This window comes from Barbus barbus (genome assembly GCF_936440315.1).
Source record: "Barbus barbus genome assembly, chromosome: 21".
Classification (NCBI taxonomy): Eukaryota; Metazoa; Chordata; class Actinopteri; order Cypriniformes; family Cyprinidae; genus Barbus; species Barbus barbus.
In genome coordinates, this window is record NC_136749.1 from 11,169,399 (window position 1) to 11,189,390 (window position 19,992).

At 36.9% G+C, this 19,992-nt stretch overlaps 1 protein-coding gene across 2 annotated transcripts in view; it reads left to right on the top strand.

The window, feature by feature from the left end:
* hdac9b (histone deacetylase 9b) overlaps positions 1-19,992 on the top strand; it is a 54,877-nt gene that overhangs the window by 8,159 nt on the left and 26,726 nt on the right. Inside the window, exon 3 of one of the 2 annotated variants that reach the window (XM_079445616.1) lies at positions 17,880-17,948. The exons of the other annotated variant lie outside the window; for it this stretch is intronic. Within the exon in view, the coding sequence (XP_079301742.1) occupies positions 17,880-17,948 (69 nt within the window). The remainder of the gene's footprint in view (positions 1-17,879; positions 17,949-19,992) is intronic. 2 annotated transcript variants of the gene reach the window in all.

Genomic DNA, 19,992 nt, shown 5'->3' on the forward strand with positions numbered 1-19,992 from the left:
TATCTTTAATGAATCCCTTACTACCTCCGTGGTTCCCACCTCATTCAAAAAATCCATCATTATCCCTGTGCCAAAGAACAATAAACCCTCTTGCCTGAATTACTATCGCCCAGTTGCCCTCACATCTATAGTCATGATGGTTTTTGAGAGACTTGTAAAGAGCCACATCTGCTCCTCCATCCCTGATACTTTGGACCCACTTCAGTTTGCCTATCGCCCAAATAGATCCACTGACGATGCCATCTCTCACGTCCTCCACTCTTCCCTCACACACTTGGACAGCAACAATGGGAATTATGTAAGGCTGCTATTCATTAACTATAGCTCAGCTTTCAACACTATAGACCCCATCAAGTTGGCTTCTAAACTCACAGACCTCGGCCTAAACTCCTCACTCTGTGACTGGATTCAAGACTTCCTCACCGGCAGACCTCAAGTGGTGAAAGTTGGCCAGTTCACCTCAAACTCCATCACTCTGAACATAGGAGCCCCACAGGGCTGTGTCTTGAGTCCCCTGCTTTACTCTCTCTACACGCATGACTGCGTGTCCTCTCACAGCTCCACATCTATCATCAAATTCGCTGATGATACTGTGGTTCTGGGCCTCATCTCCAACAACGATGAGAACGCATACTTGGATGAGGTAGAGAGACTCACATCATGGTGCCAGGACAACTGTCTCTCTCCGAATGTGAGCAAAACTAAAGAGCTGATCATGGACTTTAGGAAGAGACAGCAGCAGCCCTACACTCCTCTTATGATTAGTGGGACCCCTGTGGAGAGGGTGAGTAGCTTCAAGTACCTCGGTGTAAACATCTCCGAGAACCTGACTTGGACTACACACATCCAAACACAGGTTAAGAAAGCCAGGCAAAGACTGCACCATCTGTGACAGCTGAGGAAATTCAGGGTCTCACCAGCAATCCTGAAAACTTTCTATTCAGGGACCATAGAAAGTGTATTGACTCAGTGCATCTCAGTGTGGTATGGAAACAGCTCCAATCAGGACTGCAAAGCACTACAGAGAGTTGTGCGCTTAGCTGAACGCATCTCAGGGTCTGCTCTCCCCTCTCTGTAGGACATCTGCCTCAAACGCTGCAAAAATAGAGCTGTCAAAATTATCAAGGACTCAAATCACCCTGGTAACCATCTATTCACTTTGCTTCCATCTGGTAAGCGCTTCCGTAGCCTGATGGCAAAAACCGAGAGACTTAGGAGGAGCTTCTTCCCCCAGGCCATCAGGCTCCTAAACTCTAACTCTGTGTCATAACATCACTTGACTCCATGTAAATATCACCATATCAATAAGCTATTCATAATTTTTCTCTACCTCATATTGCTGCTATTTAAATACCCTGTACAACTTTTTTGCACACTTTTTTGCACATTCCTCTTTATTAATATTTAAGTCAACAACATACTGACCTGCACATTTATATTTATATTTTTTATCTTTTATTTTATTTTATTCTTTTATTTGTTTCTACTTTTCTTTTTCTCATATTTGTATTCTATATAATTGCACTGTCCTTGGAGCGGACCTGACCTACATTTCACTGCTGGTTATACTCTATATTATCGTGTATGTGACAAATAAAATCTTGAATCTTGAATCTTGAATCTTGAATCTTCAATGTATACAGAACAGTCATAAAAGTAATTTCTTCAAATGTAGTACTTACTCAGACTCAGTGTGTGATTTCGGGAACAACAGTTTCTCTTTTAGCAAATTGGTCAAGTGAATGATTCAATGAGTCACTTAAAACAGTTACTTGTTTCATCTCTAAATGAAAATTTCTTTGAATTATCTTTTATTTTGCTAATCTTGATGGGAATCTTTTAACTCATGATGTCTACTCTGTATTGTTTTCTTGTAAGTTGCAGTCTACACTGTAATAATTGCAGATACAAATACGCGTGTGTGTGTGCATGTATTTGCTCTTTTATAGTATTTATAGTTAATATAATATCCATTATATAATGTTATGTTCCTCTCTATATGAGCTTGAGGTACTATGCATGTATTTCTAAATATTTTGCAACAGGTAGGCTACAGTCTTTTCATTTTCCTCACTCTTCTGTTTTTCCTTTCTTGTCATCTGCAGCTTGATTACAAGGCTGATAAAGGCAGTGGAGTTTCTCTCTCTGATCGCTGAATGCTATTTTAAGCCTTGCCACAGTCCTGTTGCCTTGGCCAGGGATGCAGCTAGTGGCTCTGATGTCATGTTTACTTGTGCAGCTGTAAATTCTGTTTGTAGTGGAAAGTCAACAAATCTAGTTACCTCAGAGGAGAGACTGTTGCTTTTCTTACCAATACTGTCTAAAAGTGCAAGAGAGAGAGGACAAAGATAGAGAGGTTTACAGCTTGTTAGTGTGGCTGACATTGCAGTGGTTGAGTTGGAAAGGCCAGGACGGAACTAGATCTGGGAAGAAAGGAGCGGTTAGGCTCTCTGAAACCGCTCCTAAACACAGCATGTGGTGAATGCCCATGTGAATGACTTTGTGTCTATACATAAACATTCACTTCCCTTTGTAAATGGTAACTTTAGATGGTAGGAAACTAAAAAGTGAGATTTAATAATTAAAAAAGGAAACTGATATGACTTTTTTTCACACCAGAATTCAATACAATGGCCTCAGAAGCATTTGGACACCTAAGTCACACTTAAATGTATTCATGTCTTATCATTGTATAATAAAATATAAAAAACCAACGATTTTTAGTTCAAAGAAATATAAAGCTTTTAAATGCTATTAAAAAAATCACCTTGATACTAGAAGATTAAAACCATTTTTGAAAGGATGGATTTGAAGGAATAAAATGAAACAATTCTGAAAATGTACTCACCCTCAGGCCATCCAAAATGTAGATGAGTTTGTCTCTTCATGTGAACAGATATGGAGAAATTTGGCATTAGGTCACTTGCTCACCCATGGATCCTCTACAGTGAATGGGTGCAGTCAGAATAAGAGTCCAAACAGCTGATAAAAACATCTCAATAATCCACAAGTAATTCACATGACTCCAGCCCATCAGTTAATGTCTTGTGAAGTAGAAAGCTGTGTGTTTGTAAGAAACAAATCCATTATTACAGTGTTAAGAACTGTAAGCTGTCACTTCTTGCCAAAATACCAGTTCATAATCCTAAATAACACATTTCCTCCAATGGAAAAGTCCAATGTAGTCCTTTCACATCAAAACCCACTGAAATATTTATTCAGAACTGTTTTGGACTGTTCTGTTTTTGGACTTGCTTTTAAACATTATTTGATCTGTGCATATTTCTCGCCTGAATTAGAAAAGATGACTTTTTTACTGAGACAAAGCAATATTGTGGATAGAGAATTTTATGAAGCGATGGTTTGAAGCCAAACAATTGTCTTAATGGTGAATTTGTTAATTACAAACATGCAGATATGGAGTTGTGTGAATTAGCTTACTTGTAGATTATTGTGATGTTTTTATCAGCTGTTTGAACTCACATTCTGACGGCACCCATTCACTACAGAGGATCCACTGGTGAAATGCAAAATTTCTTAAAATCTGTTATGGTGAAGAACTCATCTACATCTCGGATGGCCTGGGGGTGAATACATTTTCAGTAAAAATTAATTTTGGGATGAACTGTTCCTTTAAGAGTTCATAGACCACAATTTCATTATTTTTTACATAATTAGACTATATTTAGCTTATATTACTGACTGAGTGAGAAATCTAATAAGGACTTTTAAGTATATGTATATTTGTCTTATCTAAAGATTGGATTTTATTGTGCTGTGAAATTGTGTGCATCTATATTCTTTATTTGAGTCTTTTGGGAAGGGACAGGAAGGAGGGCTCAAGAAGGATAAATGATGCAAAGGATGGATGGGGTAAAGATGTGCTCTCTTGAAACATTCTGTGGGAGGTTATGGCACTGTGAGCTTCTGGCCAAATGAGTGGGTTGACCTGATGTGCCCTCTGATCTGTATCCCACTCCTCATAACAGGCTTCTGGGAGCTCCTTTGACAATTAATAATGAAGACCCGCTACTCCCACACAACATCACAGGGATAACGAGAAGAGAAACAGAGAGAAGGGCAAAAGAGTTTGAAGATGTTTAGAGAGAGAGAAGGAGAGAAATGCTCCCTGTAGAGTCATTTTAAAAAGTAGTTCATAATGATTATTTTTCAGATACACAGTCAATACACATTCCAAACACTGCATTCAGAACCGCGACAAGATTCACACTGTTCATCAAAACAGTTTTTACCCTTCAGGTCAGAGATCAGTTTTTCAATAATTTTGCCTTATATAACACACCAAACAAACTTTAAAGTGAACTGAATCCCTCTGAAACTGTGATGAAACTAATATTAATTATAATATGAATATGGTTAAAAATAGTATTAATATTGTATAGTAACATTGCACTATTCAGTTCTTCTTCTTCTTCTAAATTGAATAGAATAGTAAAATGTTATTAGACAAAAGTATACTTTAATATTAATAATAAACAATATTCATATTATTTGTATTATTATTATGTTTTATATGTATGTATATTATTATTATTATTAAATAATATTAATGTATTATACAAAATACAAACTAATATTGTAATTGCATTAATGCTATAATTAAAGCAATGAATACAATCTAATTTTGATACATTTGAGGGACCTGGATTTCAAAAATCAGTTTGACAATAATTTTGCCTAATATAAACTGTGAACTATACTATATATCAATTAAACTGATCAAACTAATATTATTATTAAACTAATATTGTTATTATTATTGTAAAATGAGATTTTAGTGTTAAATTATGAATAATGATGATAATAATCATAATAATAAGTACAACGAATATTGTACAATATTATTATACAACAATTATAATAATAATATATTATTATTATTATTATTGTTATTGCTGCTGCTGCTGTTGTTTTAAGGAAATACACTGAATATTAATTAATTAAATACAATAATATTAATACAATAAATTCAAGTGGTCATGAAAATTACAGTGTGCATTAAAAATGATCACTTTATTAGTTGAAGTGGACCAAAATGAGGTTTGAGTGCAATTCTAAGGCCAGTGATGGTAGAACTTGGTTCAGTCTGAATTTGTTCTTTTAAAAAAAGACTGAAAATCTCAGTCTTTCATTCTGAAAAAGCTCCGTTTTCATTATGCTGTCAAGCAAACATGAATCACCGTCCTTTGAGAATGGCATTTATTCTTCTCTGCAAATAATAAAAGGAAAAATTTGTCTTCTGTTTTGTTCATTGTGCTGTGCACTTCTCTCTGGGACATTTTTCTAGGAAACCTGATTCACCCTGGTCATGGAAAGCCACAATGGCGTAGGTGGTAACATCCAGGACAATAGCAGTCAAGGAAATCTGTCTTTTCCTTTGTTGCAATGTATAATTTCCTGTTTTTCCCCAACCTTTTACACACATACACAGAATGAGATGGGATCAGTTTTTATTGATGCTGAAGCTTTCCTGAAAGCTTTTCCCTAAATGCACAGGCAAGATCTGATTTACTGACTCAAATGAAACTAAAGCTATATTATGTGAGATATGGTCTCATATCAGTTACTTTTATTTGACTCTTGCTACTGTATATGGTAAGTTTCTAAACACAGAGTTTAGAAGTGAACTTCTTTTGACGTCTTCATTGTTTACCCTTCTGTCCATTGATTTCATTAAGAAAACTTTGATTAAATATTGTGTTACAAATGGAGACTCAAACCAAGCAAAAGAATGATTATTAACATTTTTCTAGACTGAGCAGTTTGGTTGTGAAGCAGATAATATCCCCAGAATAGTAATTTACCTAAATAGGTAATGGATTAAGCATTACTGGATTGTCAGCGGGAGGGAAAAAAAGGTTGTGTGTGCGTGTGTCTGGCTATATACTATGTATTTGTGATTGTGAGGACATTGGGTGTGTTTCCAGAGAGATAGATTGAGATGTTGAGATTATTGTGAGATAAAACCTCAGATTAACTCAGTGAGGAGCCTCAGCATTTCACTATTGTGTTGTGATCTCTGATCTCTGATCTCTAATCGTGTGGCACCCAGTGCACAGATTTGCTCTTAGCCTATGTATTAAATTACATTACATTACATTATATTATGTATTATCATACAAAACTACCAAATTTTGCTATAAATTTGATCACAACATTACAGTTAATAGTGTCCTCCGTCTGTTTACATGACATTAACTAACTGCTTGATTTTTACTGTTCATTTCTACTATATGGACATCAACTTGAGTCACCACTGATAAGCTATTACTAAATATAATGTAGAAACTTAAATTTTCTGTAACGCTGTAAAAAGTGCTATACAAATAAACTTGAATATTATATTATATTATTAAAATTTTTGGAAAAACATGAGATTATTGTGTTGAATTTATTGACTAGTTTTGAATCTTTTAAAGATTCTATAATTTTTGTTTGTGGCAGATTGTGTCTATAAATATCACACAAAATAAAGTACACAATATAGTCAAAACTCTGCTTGACGAGCAGGATTCTAACATCCTATTATTATTATTATTATTACCAATAATAATAATGATAAATCAAATGCTAGAAAATTATTATACAACATAGAATAGTATATCAGCCCACTTTGAGCCCCATACTGTTAATTAAAATAAACTAATAAATAATAATAAAAAGGTCCTCTCATTTGGAAATTTAAGTGTCAATTATTTCAAATATTTCAATATCTAATATATGCCATTTGTGGCAAGCGATGGTTTATAAGGTTGCCAGTTGTCAGATATTTCCAATGCAAGGGCTAGGGTGGGTTGCTAGGCTGCAGCAGGTTAAAGGTCAGATAGAGGCTGTGCGGTTGTGCTAAACCCTATCTGGCCAGACTGTTATTCTGAGGTAAATCAATACGCTCCAGCAGTCATGGTCTGATTGATCAGGGAGATTTCAGTGAACTGTCCCTTCCCTCCCAGTGACATGCACAGCAACATGTCTATTTATAGAGCTTTATCAATACAGCACTGAAAGGACAGACAGCAAAGCCTCTGCAGAAACAGGCAATGCATGGAGAATACCAATAGAAATATCATCATTGCTGCAAATGCAGCATTCATCTGGGGGAAAAAGAATCTTTAATGGTGATTTGAAAATAATTTACACAGAATATAACTGCTCATAATAAATTATTCAAATAGCAGAAATATTCTTTCACCTGAACACATAAATTGTGCAAACACACAAATGATGCAATGTGTTTTCTCCAAGGAGGTCTGTAATACCTAGAGAACCTGTTAGCATTTCCATTCATCTCAATAGCAGTTGATCAGAATAGTGCAAACAGCCTAGGAAGGCATCCAAAATCTGCCTCCAAAATCTGCCTATTATATGATAAGACTCTTATTTATATGTTGTTTGCCAAAACAAAAAGAAAGAAAAAAAAAGAATAGGCACCAACTTGAATGGCCATTGATGGAGAAACAGCTTTTTTACCTGAATAATAATAAATAACTAGAATGTACATTTCCTGAAGAAAATGTGAGTGGGTGCTTGCAGGGGCAAAACTCGCCACTCAGTTGCTAGGGTGTTTCTTGTCACTATGAATTATATAAACCAACTCCCATGCCTCTGTGAAATTCAGAATGGAAGATATCCCTCTTTGGATTTTGGTTGCTAGGGTACTATATTTGGTTGCTAGGGAGTGGCTTGGCAGCTGCCAATCATGCATCTCCAAAAGCAGCTTGTCAGTATGAATGATATAAACCAACTCCCATGCCTCTGTGACATTCAGAATGGAAGATATCCCTCTTTGGATTTTGGTTGCTAAGGTGCTCAACAATGGTTGCTAGGGAGGGGCTATGAAGTGTTGAGGTGATTCATGATTGGCTGTTTGCTGCCCCGAGTCAAATGAGACCACCCTCGTGTTTCTATGACAATTCAGTCCGGAGATATCCCTTTAATCTCTTTCAATGGAACTTGGTGCTAAGGTGCTCTAAATGGTTGCTAGGGCGTGGCTTGATAGCTTCGCAATGATCCTGAGAGATTGATTGGTCGTCTGAGTAAAATGAGCCCGCCCCCTTGTCTCTATGACACTGTGATCCAGAGCTATGTTCAATACAAAATCCCTATGCAATTTACCATAGTAGGTGAAACGCATTTTGGATTCCTGCATTTTTTTACAAACCAAAACACATTGTTGACAAAGGCCTGAATGTCGTGTCCCTGGGGGCAAGTGGATTTTAAATGCTATTTCTGAAAAACCTATTTATATCTTTGATAATTAAGTTACATGATTATTGTAGGTTAAAAAAAGTGTTGGTCTTAAATGGTGAGGGAGTAACCACCCATTCATGTCTAAATTTGCTTAAACTGAGTCACAACTTCCACAGATAAACTGAAAATTCTGTAAACCTCATGTTGTTCCAACTTATGACTTTGTTTCTAAAACCTGTATCAGTAATTTTTTCCATATAATGAAAGTCAGTGGGGTCCAAAGTTGTTTTGACTTTCATCGAAGGGCTGTCACTAAAGGTTATTTTGGTAATGGAGTAATGGGTTGATTATTCTGACGATTAATCGAGTATCATGTTATTAGCCTATAATTAATTGTATGTAGTAATAAAATAGACCTAAGCAAACAACAGCCTTTAAAATGACTTAAAATACATGAGGCAATAATAACAAAACTGTTAAAAACATAATGTATTATAAACAATAGAGCCGACGTACATTGCGCATTATAACAAATGTCTGCAGAGGGCATCAACGGCCTGGCGATTGTTTTACACTTTACTGCACAATTTAATCCTTCATTATTATGGACTAAACAACATTTAATTCAAATGTTCACTTAAACTTTAATATTTGGCCATTTCTTAACGCCAGATATGTTACAGCCACTGTCATTTCTTCAATATGTGGACATCAAAACGTGTAAACTCCATAGACTGTAGGTAAACTCAGAGCGAGCTTGCGTTTTGAAATCGCGATGAACAGTTACCAAGAAAGATATATATAATCCAATGTTTGTGTGGGTTTACAAAGGATTTACCTTACAAATCTGATTAAATGGCGCACGTTGTGTTGCCAGATGAACGTTATAATAAACCCAAACTCACAACAATATGCAGAGATGAAATTTGAATTCCAACCCGATCTCATGAAAGTGCGTATCAATAGCACGAGTTTATGTTTCGATTTAGGGTACTGTTTATACGCAGAAATTGACTTTGGCGTGCTTATGATACGCAATGGGTATGATTGGGTTGTGGGGTAACTGCATATCATATGCATGCCAACAGATTGCATATTATATGCAAGTGAAAACTGCGTATCATATGCATGCCAAAGTCAATTTTTGCATATCAATACCATGATTTTCTATTTTTATTTGCTGTACTATTTATACGCATTTTCATGAGATTGGGCTCAGCAGTTTGTGTGGAGCAGCATTTACTGTGAACAGAACCACTTGCACACACGTAACCAATGCGCAGGTAAATAATTAAAGTGCATATATTAAACCTGCATCACATATATCTGTTTAATTGAATCATAGAGTTTGTGAATTCACAATAGCATTATGTTTTATAATGATTTATAAATGGGTTTAATCAATGCCGATCCTAGACTTCTGGGGGCCCTATACAAACGGGGTTTGGGATGAAAGTATGGATTTGGAAACGCATTTGTCCGTGTTTCACTCTGTCTCGAATCGTGCTCACGGAAAGCAGAAACGGTATCTCTTCCGTGGCTCTGTAAACTTTCAACTCTTTTTTTTTGTCTCGAGCAAGAGACTGTACGACATTCACGTTACATTATTTGACTGAGTTTTACATAGAGAGGGTGACAGCGCACCGCGCTAAAAGAAATGATCATTCATGTTTTCATAACCGCTGGCCAAACTCAAAAATTAAGCTTTGAGAGCAAGGCGGCCCCCTGGTGTTTCGGGGGCCCTACGCAGCTTGCGTATTTTGCGTACAGAGAGGATTGGCTCTTGGTTTAATACCATGCATCCTTGGAAATCGGTCCAATAAAGTGTTTCATGAATTCTCGTACATGAAATGTGCCACTTCTGGTATTTTGCCGGTTAACTGACAAGGGCAAAATGCAATCAAGGGTTTTTTAAAAATCCAGTACTCAAATTAAATCAGGGAATCGTGACAGCCTTATTTCATTGTATGGAAAACATCCTTCAAAATATCTTGAAACATCCCTTAAATGTCTTCTTGTGCATCTTGCAGAAGAAAGAAAGTCAGGTTTGGAACGACATGACTACAGTTAATTATAACATTTTCATTTTTTGATGAACTATCCCTTTAACAAATAGTTGCATAGGTCGCCTGACAATGCCCTATGTGTGTCAATAGTGTTCTCTTCTTTGTTGTATAATTAGACACTTCCATTGAAATGTATGAAGTAAACAGAAGAAGCACTTTCTGCACATTATCTGATCCAAGCCGCAAAGTGCTCTCACCCTCAATCTAAATGTCCTGCAGGAAATACCAGCGGAGGCTAGACTGAGTAACCTAATAAAGCCACAGCACCTAAATTATCAGACGGAGCGGAAACATGCCCCTAGAATACAGCCAGATGGAGATGCTAATTGGGTTTGGACCTCCAATAAACAGCGCTGATGCCTTTGGGCTTCTACATGGCCGATCAAGTGCTGTATGAGGATGGAGGTAGACTGAGGTGACGAATTTTCACGGAGGGAGATTGAACAGGTTTTTGTGAAGGACAGAAAAGCAGTGAGCAGAGGAGGGAAAACCTCAGAAGAAGGTGGGAGGAGGGAAGGAGATCTGATGCAAGTATGTGAGCGTGAACCTGAAATGTTGCACAGTCTGTCTGTGAGGCATGTTGCCCCAGATGAGCCGGCACCCATGGGAAGACAGAGATTTCTCGTCTGTTTCCAGGTACACCTATACAGCACCGGGCTCCCCTGCCACAGGCAACCTGAAACGAGTACATCCCGCTGTTAATGCCACAAACAATTATGATGAAACTCTGAGGGGAGCAAATACGTATCCATGCATAAACAGCACATATAGGTAAACAAACATATTTCTACATGGAATATATTGCCTGTTCTTTCATAGTGACTTACAATGAGACCCACACATACACAAGCATACACTTTTTTCCAAAAAACAAAAAAAATGTTGTAGTTTGTAAAAAAAAAAAATCCATTGTCAGTGTAGTAATATGCTTTATGAAGAGCTCACATAGACAAAACCAAGCAGCTTTCTATTGGTCAAAGCTGCAAACTTGAATCCTTTGTGAAATCCGTGGGGAAACATTTATGAATCTCCGTGACCAATTAGAATCCATTGCAAAATCTGTGTGGGGAGATATTTTTGAATTCGCTTGTCATGAATCTGTAGCAAATTTGTGTGGATTCCTATCCAATGACTGCATTTTAGCAGCAAAAGTTCACCAAACAACAGGTAATATGACTGAATAACAAACCAAAAAATTACAGTGGATATAACAACAAGTGATGTATATGCTCTGTTTATTATAATCATGCACTGCATTTATCTCTTTTGTTGCTTTCAATGTTTTCATTTTCAAATATTTTCAAGTTTTCATCATTCATCTTTGTAAAAAAACAAATAAATAAATAAATAAACAAAAAGCCTTTTGAAAGTGATTCTAATGACATGGTTTCTCTGTGTTGTTATCATTAAGCTATAGCTGAGAAATATTTTAGTGTGAACTTAGAACTATATTCTAATAAAATGAAAAAAACTTTATAGAAAACGTATTATAAAAAACTATATACTTTAGTCATCATTGGCCGGGCCTTTATTACTTGATGATTTTCAGTTATTTTTTTCTGCATGTTGCATCGTTACGCCAGTAGGTGGCAACAAGCGACTTTTTTTTTGTCATTGAATCATTCACCAAAACGATTCGTTGAAAATACTGATTCACCAGTGTGTTGCGGTGGGGCTTGATCTTGATCTTCGGCTTTGTTGAAAAGTGTTTTAACTGATGGAGTAAAACCTTTTTTTATTGGAATAATAAACAAAGATTACAGTACGTACAAAACAAACCGAAAAGAACAGTATGTACAAAACATACAAAATCTGATGGAGCAAAACTAGACGAAGGAACGGCCAATACTGGGTCTAAAATGTAAGTTATTCATTACTTTACTTACTTACTTACTTTTGTCATTTAGCAGACGCTTTTGTCCAAAGCGACTTACAAATAAGAAAAAGTAACTAAAACTAAAAAGTTACAACTCTATAAATACTATCTACCCACATATTTAAGAAAAGAAAGAAATTAAATAAAATTAACACATGCATATAACAACAACATTTCAATAATAAACATATCAATGAAAAAATTAAATAAAAAGCTACTACTATCCCTTGCCGGTGTCCCTGCCCGGTGGAGTCGCACGGTAGAGTCGATGGTCTTTACACTCTTTGGTCTTCACACTAAGAGGGCTTCACACGACGACTGCCGCGACCGCTGCCGCGGTATAATAACCTTTATTATACCAATCTAACAAATGATCATTTCAATTCAGCTGGACCCACTTTCCTGTTTATCAACTACAAATGGCCAAGCAAGTGCACACACTGACAAGATACACGATACAGTACGAGACCAAACGCGATTTCAGCAACTCTCATCCTAGTAAACAAAATAAGCGTTTCCTAGCAACGGCAAATGCGCTAAACACTGAGACAAGTAAATACACTTACGAGCTGATTTTAAACTTCCGCTGATAGACTGCTTCTCTTAAAGACCACTTCATTACACTGCCTTCTGCTGGCGCTTGAACCCACTTTCCTGTTTATCAACTACAAATGGCCAAGCAAGTGCACACACTGACAAGATACACGATACAGTACGAGACCAAACGCGATTTCCACGTTACCACGTGTTACTTATTAGTTATTCATGTTTGTTGTAAAGTTGTGTAAAACCAGTATAAGTGTGTCTGTGATGGCTTGTGCAGCCTACAAATGAATCACATTGGAAGTTGATTAATGTTCCAAATAATATTTTGAGCGGCACTCATGCTCAGAAGATAGTGCCTGATAGGAAATTAGAATAAAAGTAGTAAAAACAAATTCCACAATAACTACGTATTGTTTTTAAATGAATTATTATTCTTTATAAATATATAATTCATTTAAATATATATTTATATTATTATTAACTATTAATACTACTACTACCATAGCGAGAAGTGAATAGGCTACATTGTTTATTCTCTTCATGAACCATTTTCTCATTTGAAGAGATTCTTAAAAGGAGTTGTTTTTTCAGGTGTAGCTAATTTCTTTAGATATTTTTCAGCAATTTTGTGTCCAAAAGTACAGCTACTCTAGGTAGCTAGACACACACACCCAAGCCATAAATGAAAAAGTATAATTTCTTGGTCAGACAGTGCACCTAATCCATTTATTGGATCTAAGAGTTGCAGAGAGAAAGAAACAGACAGACATGAGAGACAAAAGGAGACTGAGATCTTTAAAGCAAAGAAAAACAAGTGAGCAGACACTCTGGAACTGACACCTCCTCTCCCACACAAAGTGGTCATCATCTAGTATGGAACAAAAACACGCTGCAGTCTGATCTAATTAACTAAAGAGCAATATTTGCTCACCCGGAGGACAGCTAATGCAGCGCTGCCTTTATATGGAACGAGGCGAGAGCAAGGAACCAAAGAAAGAGTGCAGAGCTTTTAGAGTAAACACATTTGGTGCCCTTGAAAAAAACTATTCTATAATGTGCTCGGACGGAAATGTATGGACATAATGCAATTGAGTCTTGGTGTGTATGTGTGTTGCTTCAAGTAGTCAAATGTATTTCTGATGCAAAAGGCTGTAATATATATAAACTCCATCACCTTTTGCCTGTGTAACTGTGTAAATGCAGAGCACGATGTACGCGCCGTCTGTGAAGTGACACAAAGCCCATTGTGGTAACCTTCCCTTTTGATGTGCTCTCTTGTTCTCTTTCTCTCTATTACCCAGTTTTGTTGAGAGCTCTCCATTTAGCTCACATTTAAATTCAGAAAACGCTCAGGAGCTTTTGTCTGATCCAGCTCATGTCATGGAGGTGACAGCGCTGTCTTTGGCCAGACACGTATATGTATGTTTGTTCGCGTGTAACTCCAGCTTACACCTTGTTGCTACACTTAAATACCTTAATAAGACTAGAACAAATAAAGGCCAGTGCTGACGTGGATGAGCTATTATGGGCCCCCTGCCACTTTGCTTTTTTCCGTCCATCCATCAGGGCTACTTGCTCTTTTCGGACATGAAAATACATACCCTGTCTAGCCCTTCAAAAACCAGTATGGGAAGTAACATACAGATATTAGAGTGTAGGTTATTTGTGTTTAAATGACAAAGGGTATTTTTAGATGCAGGGGAGATGGGGTCTTTGAGGTGATCTGGATCTCTTGAGCACTCTGTAATACTATAAGATGCAGACTTAAAGGCATAGTTCACCCAAAATTAAAATTCTCTCATCTTTCACATACTGTAATGTAGTTGCAAACCTGTATGACTTTTTTAAAGATATTCTGAAGAATTTTGACAACTAGATTTAGGTTACTCCATTTCCACCATATAAGAAAAAAATACTTTAACGAATCATAAACATGACATAAATTTTAATTATGATAAAAAACATGCATAAACATAATTTTGACATAAAAAGCTGAAATTAAGTCAACTTTTGTCATAATAATGTCTTCTTATGTCAGAATTTACATTCTCATAATTTTTATATCTTATCTTATCATGACTCAATATGTCATAGTTTAGATTTTTTTATCTCATCATGATTTATTGCGATTTCAAATTTTGTCATAATTATGATGTTTTAAAAATCTCATAATTATGATTTACCAAAGCAAACATTTTTTTTTTACTTTTTAGCTCTAATATTGACTTTGTATCTTATCAAGACAATTTTTTTAATACATTTGTTTTACATAATTATGACTTAGCATGCCATAATTTAAATTTTTTATCTCATAATCATAATTTTATGTCTCCATTTTTACTTTTTATCTCATTTACCAAATTTACCAAAGCATTTTTTTTGATGGACTTTCAAAACATTTATTTCTGTAAGGACAAAAGAAAAACAATCTCAAAATGTTTCACAGAAGAAATAAGGTGAAGAAATAAAATTTTGGAATGAGGGTAATTATTAAATGATGACAACTTTTAAATATCCCTTTAGCACAACTCCGTGTAATCTGATGACTTATACATTATCTCAGCAATCGAAAGCATTGGTTAATTCAGTGGTGCTCTTGGATATTAACCTTATTGGAAATGATTTACTGATTTAATGTGCATGTTTGCAATAAACGGTGCCATTAACTGACCATCTCAGTGAGCTCATATAGACGACAGACTGCTGTACAGTATATATATGCGCTATTAATAGATGCAGGCTTATATTATACTACTATACTAATATTTACTACTATTAGTAACCCTTCACAAGCATGCTTGTTTTAAACTGCCCTTAAACTCATCCTAAAATTCATTAGCCATTATGCTTGAGGTAGTGCAGTCAGTCCCTCTTTTTAAAAGCTCAGTCTTTGTTTCTCAAAAAAGGAAAACATGGATCAGAGTTTAGTGCAGTGTGACAACAGAAGAGACTAAAGTGAGAGTTTTAAATAAAGTTTGACCGTGTCACAGATGGCTCCCCCTGTGTGCTCTGAGCTACTAATTCATCTTAAACACACTTGGCCAGCTGGGAAATCCGTCCTGAAGAGCAACACTGACCTCAATATACAACCTGCCTGGTCTACAAATGACCACACACACACAGACACAAGCTAAACAGGTTCAGCTTGGACTGCGTTAGTGCTTACAAGAATGCATTCTCCTGAGAACTGTACTTGGCAATGCAGTATTTCTATAGAATATATTATCAAATGAAATATGACATGCAGTACACTGTTAAAAATAAAAGTTCTTTGTTGAAGTCAAAAGGTTTCTTCGAAGCCCTGGGGGGACATGGTGATGTAAAATATATGAGATGGGTGGAAAAATTATATTTCAATGCTTTTGAGTTTATTTTGCAAAACTTTCTCATTCTCATTCAAAAGTGTTGCATTCCCCCGAGAAACATTGCGTAGTTGTTTCTCACACCTCATATTATTTCCATCACAAAATGTTGTGAGTGAATGCAAAGTTTATTGGGGGAGCAACAATTTTGCTAGAGAACGCAAAAGCATTAAAATACATTTTTTTTCTTTCAATTTACATGTTTTTTCTCTCACCATGTCCCTTTAGGGGCTTCATAGTGGCAGGAGTGTTCAAAATTTGAAATTTGAGAGAAAGATTGTACAAAATATATTTTTAAAGGCTGTCAAACTTATCATGGTAACAATAAAGAAATTAAAGAAATATATTGAAAATAATATAAAAAAAAAACAACAACAAATTGCTTTGTTTTTTTATATAAAAGCAGTATAAAAGCAGATTATTTAATTTAAAAAATATATATTTTATTTAATATTTTTAAGTATTGTTTAATATTTAATATCAAATATTTAACTTTTTTTATTTTTAACTTTTAAATAAGTTTTCAGATATGTTATGCATGAAAATATATCCTTGTATTTTTATTTTAGGAATAGGGGGCCCTGTAGCCCTGTAAAGGGGTCCAGAACAGGATAACCTATAACTACATGGTATCAAGAAATACAATTTTAATAAAATAAAAAATATATATTTGTTTGTAATTCGAATGCATATTGTGTTTTGTCCATTTTGTAATATTGTGCCTATGCATTGCCTTATCCAGCCTGCATTAAAATTTTAATCAATATAATGCCATTCGTTCAGTTTTAAATGCAAAATATGAATGCAAGATGTTGCATTTTACTCTGCATGCTGAGCACATAAACCCTTCGAGATTGTCAGCGGTGCAGCTCAGAGCAGCAACGTGTCAAGCAAAATGCAGGGAGGTAATATTTATATCTCCAGAAAAACTGGTAGTGTGTCTTTTTATGGAGGCCAGAGGCCTGATAATGGAAGAGAGATGGAGTGAGAAAGAAAATGAAAAAAAAGAGATAAAGATAGACAGCATACTAAACCGAAAGAGCGATAGACACAGAGACATGCCTTCTGGCTGTAGATGAGGGCCACAGCTGTGTTTGGTGTGGTATTTTTAAACGCATCAATGCTGCTCCAATCCCAGCACCGCGCCTGACCTATTTATAGCCTGAGCCGGCCATTGTTCTATTTCTGTCACCTGTGGGCCATGCTCTTGTTGATTCACATGCAAATCAGCCTCCTCCTCTCTGCAGCAAGCAACTTGATAGAAAACCAGAAAGAGAGAGAGACAGAAACAGGAGCTGAATGCAACTCCGAACCACCTTGGAGGACAAAAAAAACTCTTTGAGAGGGAGGGAGGACCGAAAACAGTGAATCTGACACATCGGGGAGAAAATAACAAGCAGTTTTGTCAGGACAAGAGGAAGGCAGAGTGTGAGAGACTCTCCTGCTGATTCTCAGAGCCACTTAGGTGTCGACTGGAGAAGAAGCGAAGAGATGAGCAGAGCAGAGGAGGAGTGAAGCTTTTTAGTGTTAGTGAGGGAGAGCTCTGTCACTCTTCGGGTGTCGCTTAAGAGGAGGAGGAGGAGGAGAAGGAGGAGGAGGCAGGGTGAATGTTCCTGGTCTCTTGAGAGAGAGAGAGAGAGAGAGAGAGAGAGAGAGAGAGAGAGAGAGAGAGACACACACAAACACAGAGAGAGAGACGAGAGAAGAGGAGGGGACAAGCTGACAGCAATACAGGAAGAGCAGGGTTGGCAGACGATGTGCTGCTAACTGAAGTACTAATGCTCCAGACCATTTACGAGGCCGACTCCTGTTTCTCCACAGACGGCATCAGGAAACACCGGCTGCCTCTGACCCCTCACGACGTTGACATGCACAACGTCAACAACTCAGGTGACTCTTTTTGTAAGATCTCTGTCAGTCTTTTGTATTGTGATAAGAAGGGTCTTGAACTTGTGGAGTTTTATCCTGCAGGGCTGCAAGATTTGAAGTACTGTAAGATTGTGTTTGTGTTGTTATTATGCTGTCTTAGGAGAAACTTTTAGGAGAGCATCATTCAGTGGATGACTATTAGTGGGTTTAACCTTACACCACTATATTAACAAAGGGTAGGAAGGTACACGTAATTATCCTATCAGACGTCAGAAAGCGTAGGTTATAATGGGGATAAAAACAGAACACGCACAGGATGTTATGCGACTTTAGCCTTTAATTCAGGAGAGAGGAAACTTCCTGAGAAATACGGCGTCAATATGAAAGGCGCGTTACTTTTCGCGTTCGCCGAAGACAATCAACCCGTTGTATTTTTGACCTGACATTGTTTGCCGAGAGCTTGGGTCTGACATCACTGAGCGAGGATGTGTTAGCATTATTGTCTAAAATTTGAGCGTGACTCATTTTTGCTCTTTGCTGTTATTTCTGACTTTGCTGTTGTTCGCTGCCAGAAAGCTGCTCGCGCAAACTCTGACCGGTTCAAAACGTGTTGTTCTGGGAAATCCATGATATGAAAGTTTGGGTGAATGTGGGGGAAGGAAGTGCATATATAATAAGACAGATTGAGTCATTTCAGTTCCTGAAAGAAGGGTGGAGGACATTGCTTCACGTCTGATTTTTCTCTCTTTGCACTAATCATCGCTGAACCGCAGGATATGGTCTGTCTAGATTTCAGCATCGTTGCAACATAACTGAAAGTACGCTACATTTTTTCGCAAATCAGCGCACGCACTGCCTATAGCAATCCTGTCTTTCTAAATATAGCCCTAATTATTTGCACTAGTATTGTGCACAAAGACAAGAGAAAGACTAAGCTGTCGTCATCAATAAGGCTCAGCAGAGCAACCTGTTAGGGGATTAAGTCCAACCAACCAGGGCAGTAGGGTGGCCCTGTTCCTCGCCCTAAACTCCTCTGCCTGATACCGAACTATTCAATTAATGCTCATCTGTCCAGTGAAAGCCCCGTACAAGCATGCATGGCATTCTAAAGAAGTATGCGGTTAAACAACAGCCACCCGAGCGAGGCAGGCAGGCCTGTTGCTCGCTCTGTGGGTCAGCTATTCTTAGTATGTTATTTTCAGCTTATAGCATTAGAGTGTTAAGATTAGCTGGAGTGGAGCTCTGCTATCATACCATCTCCACAAACTCTTAATATAACCATACAGTGGAACAGTTATTAACAGAGAGTTTGTCAGCATCATGTGATATGCGGTGAGGTTTTACATCTGTTATTGTTGACAAGGGTTATTGTATAGAGTTATTGTTTCTGCTCGATGCAAATAGCACTGCTGCAAAATTCTGAGTGTGGGGTATCTGGAGTAGTTTGACTGTGAGCTTTTCACTGTGTGATCAAAAGACAAACTGTAGTTAATGTGTTGTGGTAACTGAGGCAAATAGGTCAAGTTAAGTGTTCCTTAAGAGTGCCGACTTAAGGATTTAATCAGTAACACTAAACAAGCTCAAGGAATCAGCTCTTTGGTTCAAAGAAAATATGTGATCAGAGTCGAGGCAGAAATCTATGGGAGCGATGCTGCTGTCGGAAGATGTTTATTGTAATGCTAATGTGCACCCGCTGTCAGCATTGAAGCTAGTCTTCATACAAATGTTATAATCTTTCTGACAATCCAGAGTAAAGCAAATGTTAGAAGGCTGAATATTCTGTTGAATGAACAAAATATTTTGAATGAATGGTTGAAAGTCATCTTCTGTTTGACGTGAAATGTCTTGTAGCACTACAATTTGTTCTGGTTTATTTGATATGCCTGCTTCAGCCAAAACACAATACAAAGTGCCTCAAGTGTAAAGAACTCATAAAGAGATCTAGTCTAATACACTTGCAGCAATTTTATGCTCACACAGTCCCTTAATGTAGGTGATTCTTGAAAGAAAAAAAAAGAAAAAAATTTCACTGCTGGTTATACTCTGTATAATTGTGTATGTGACA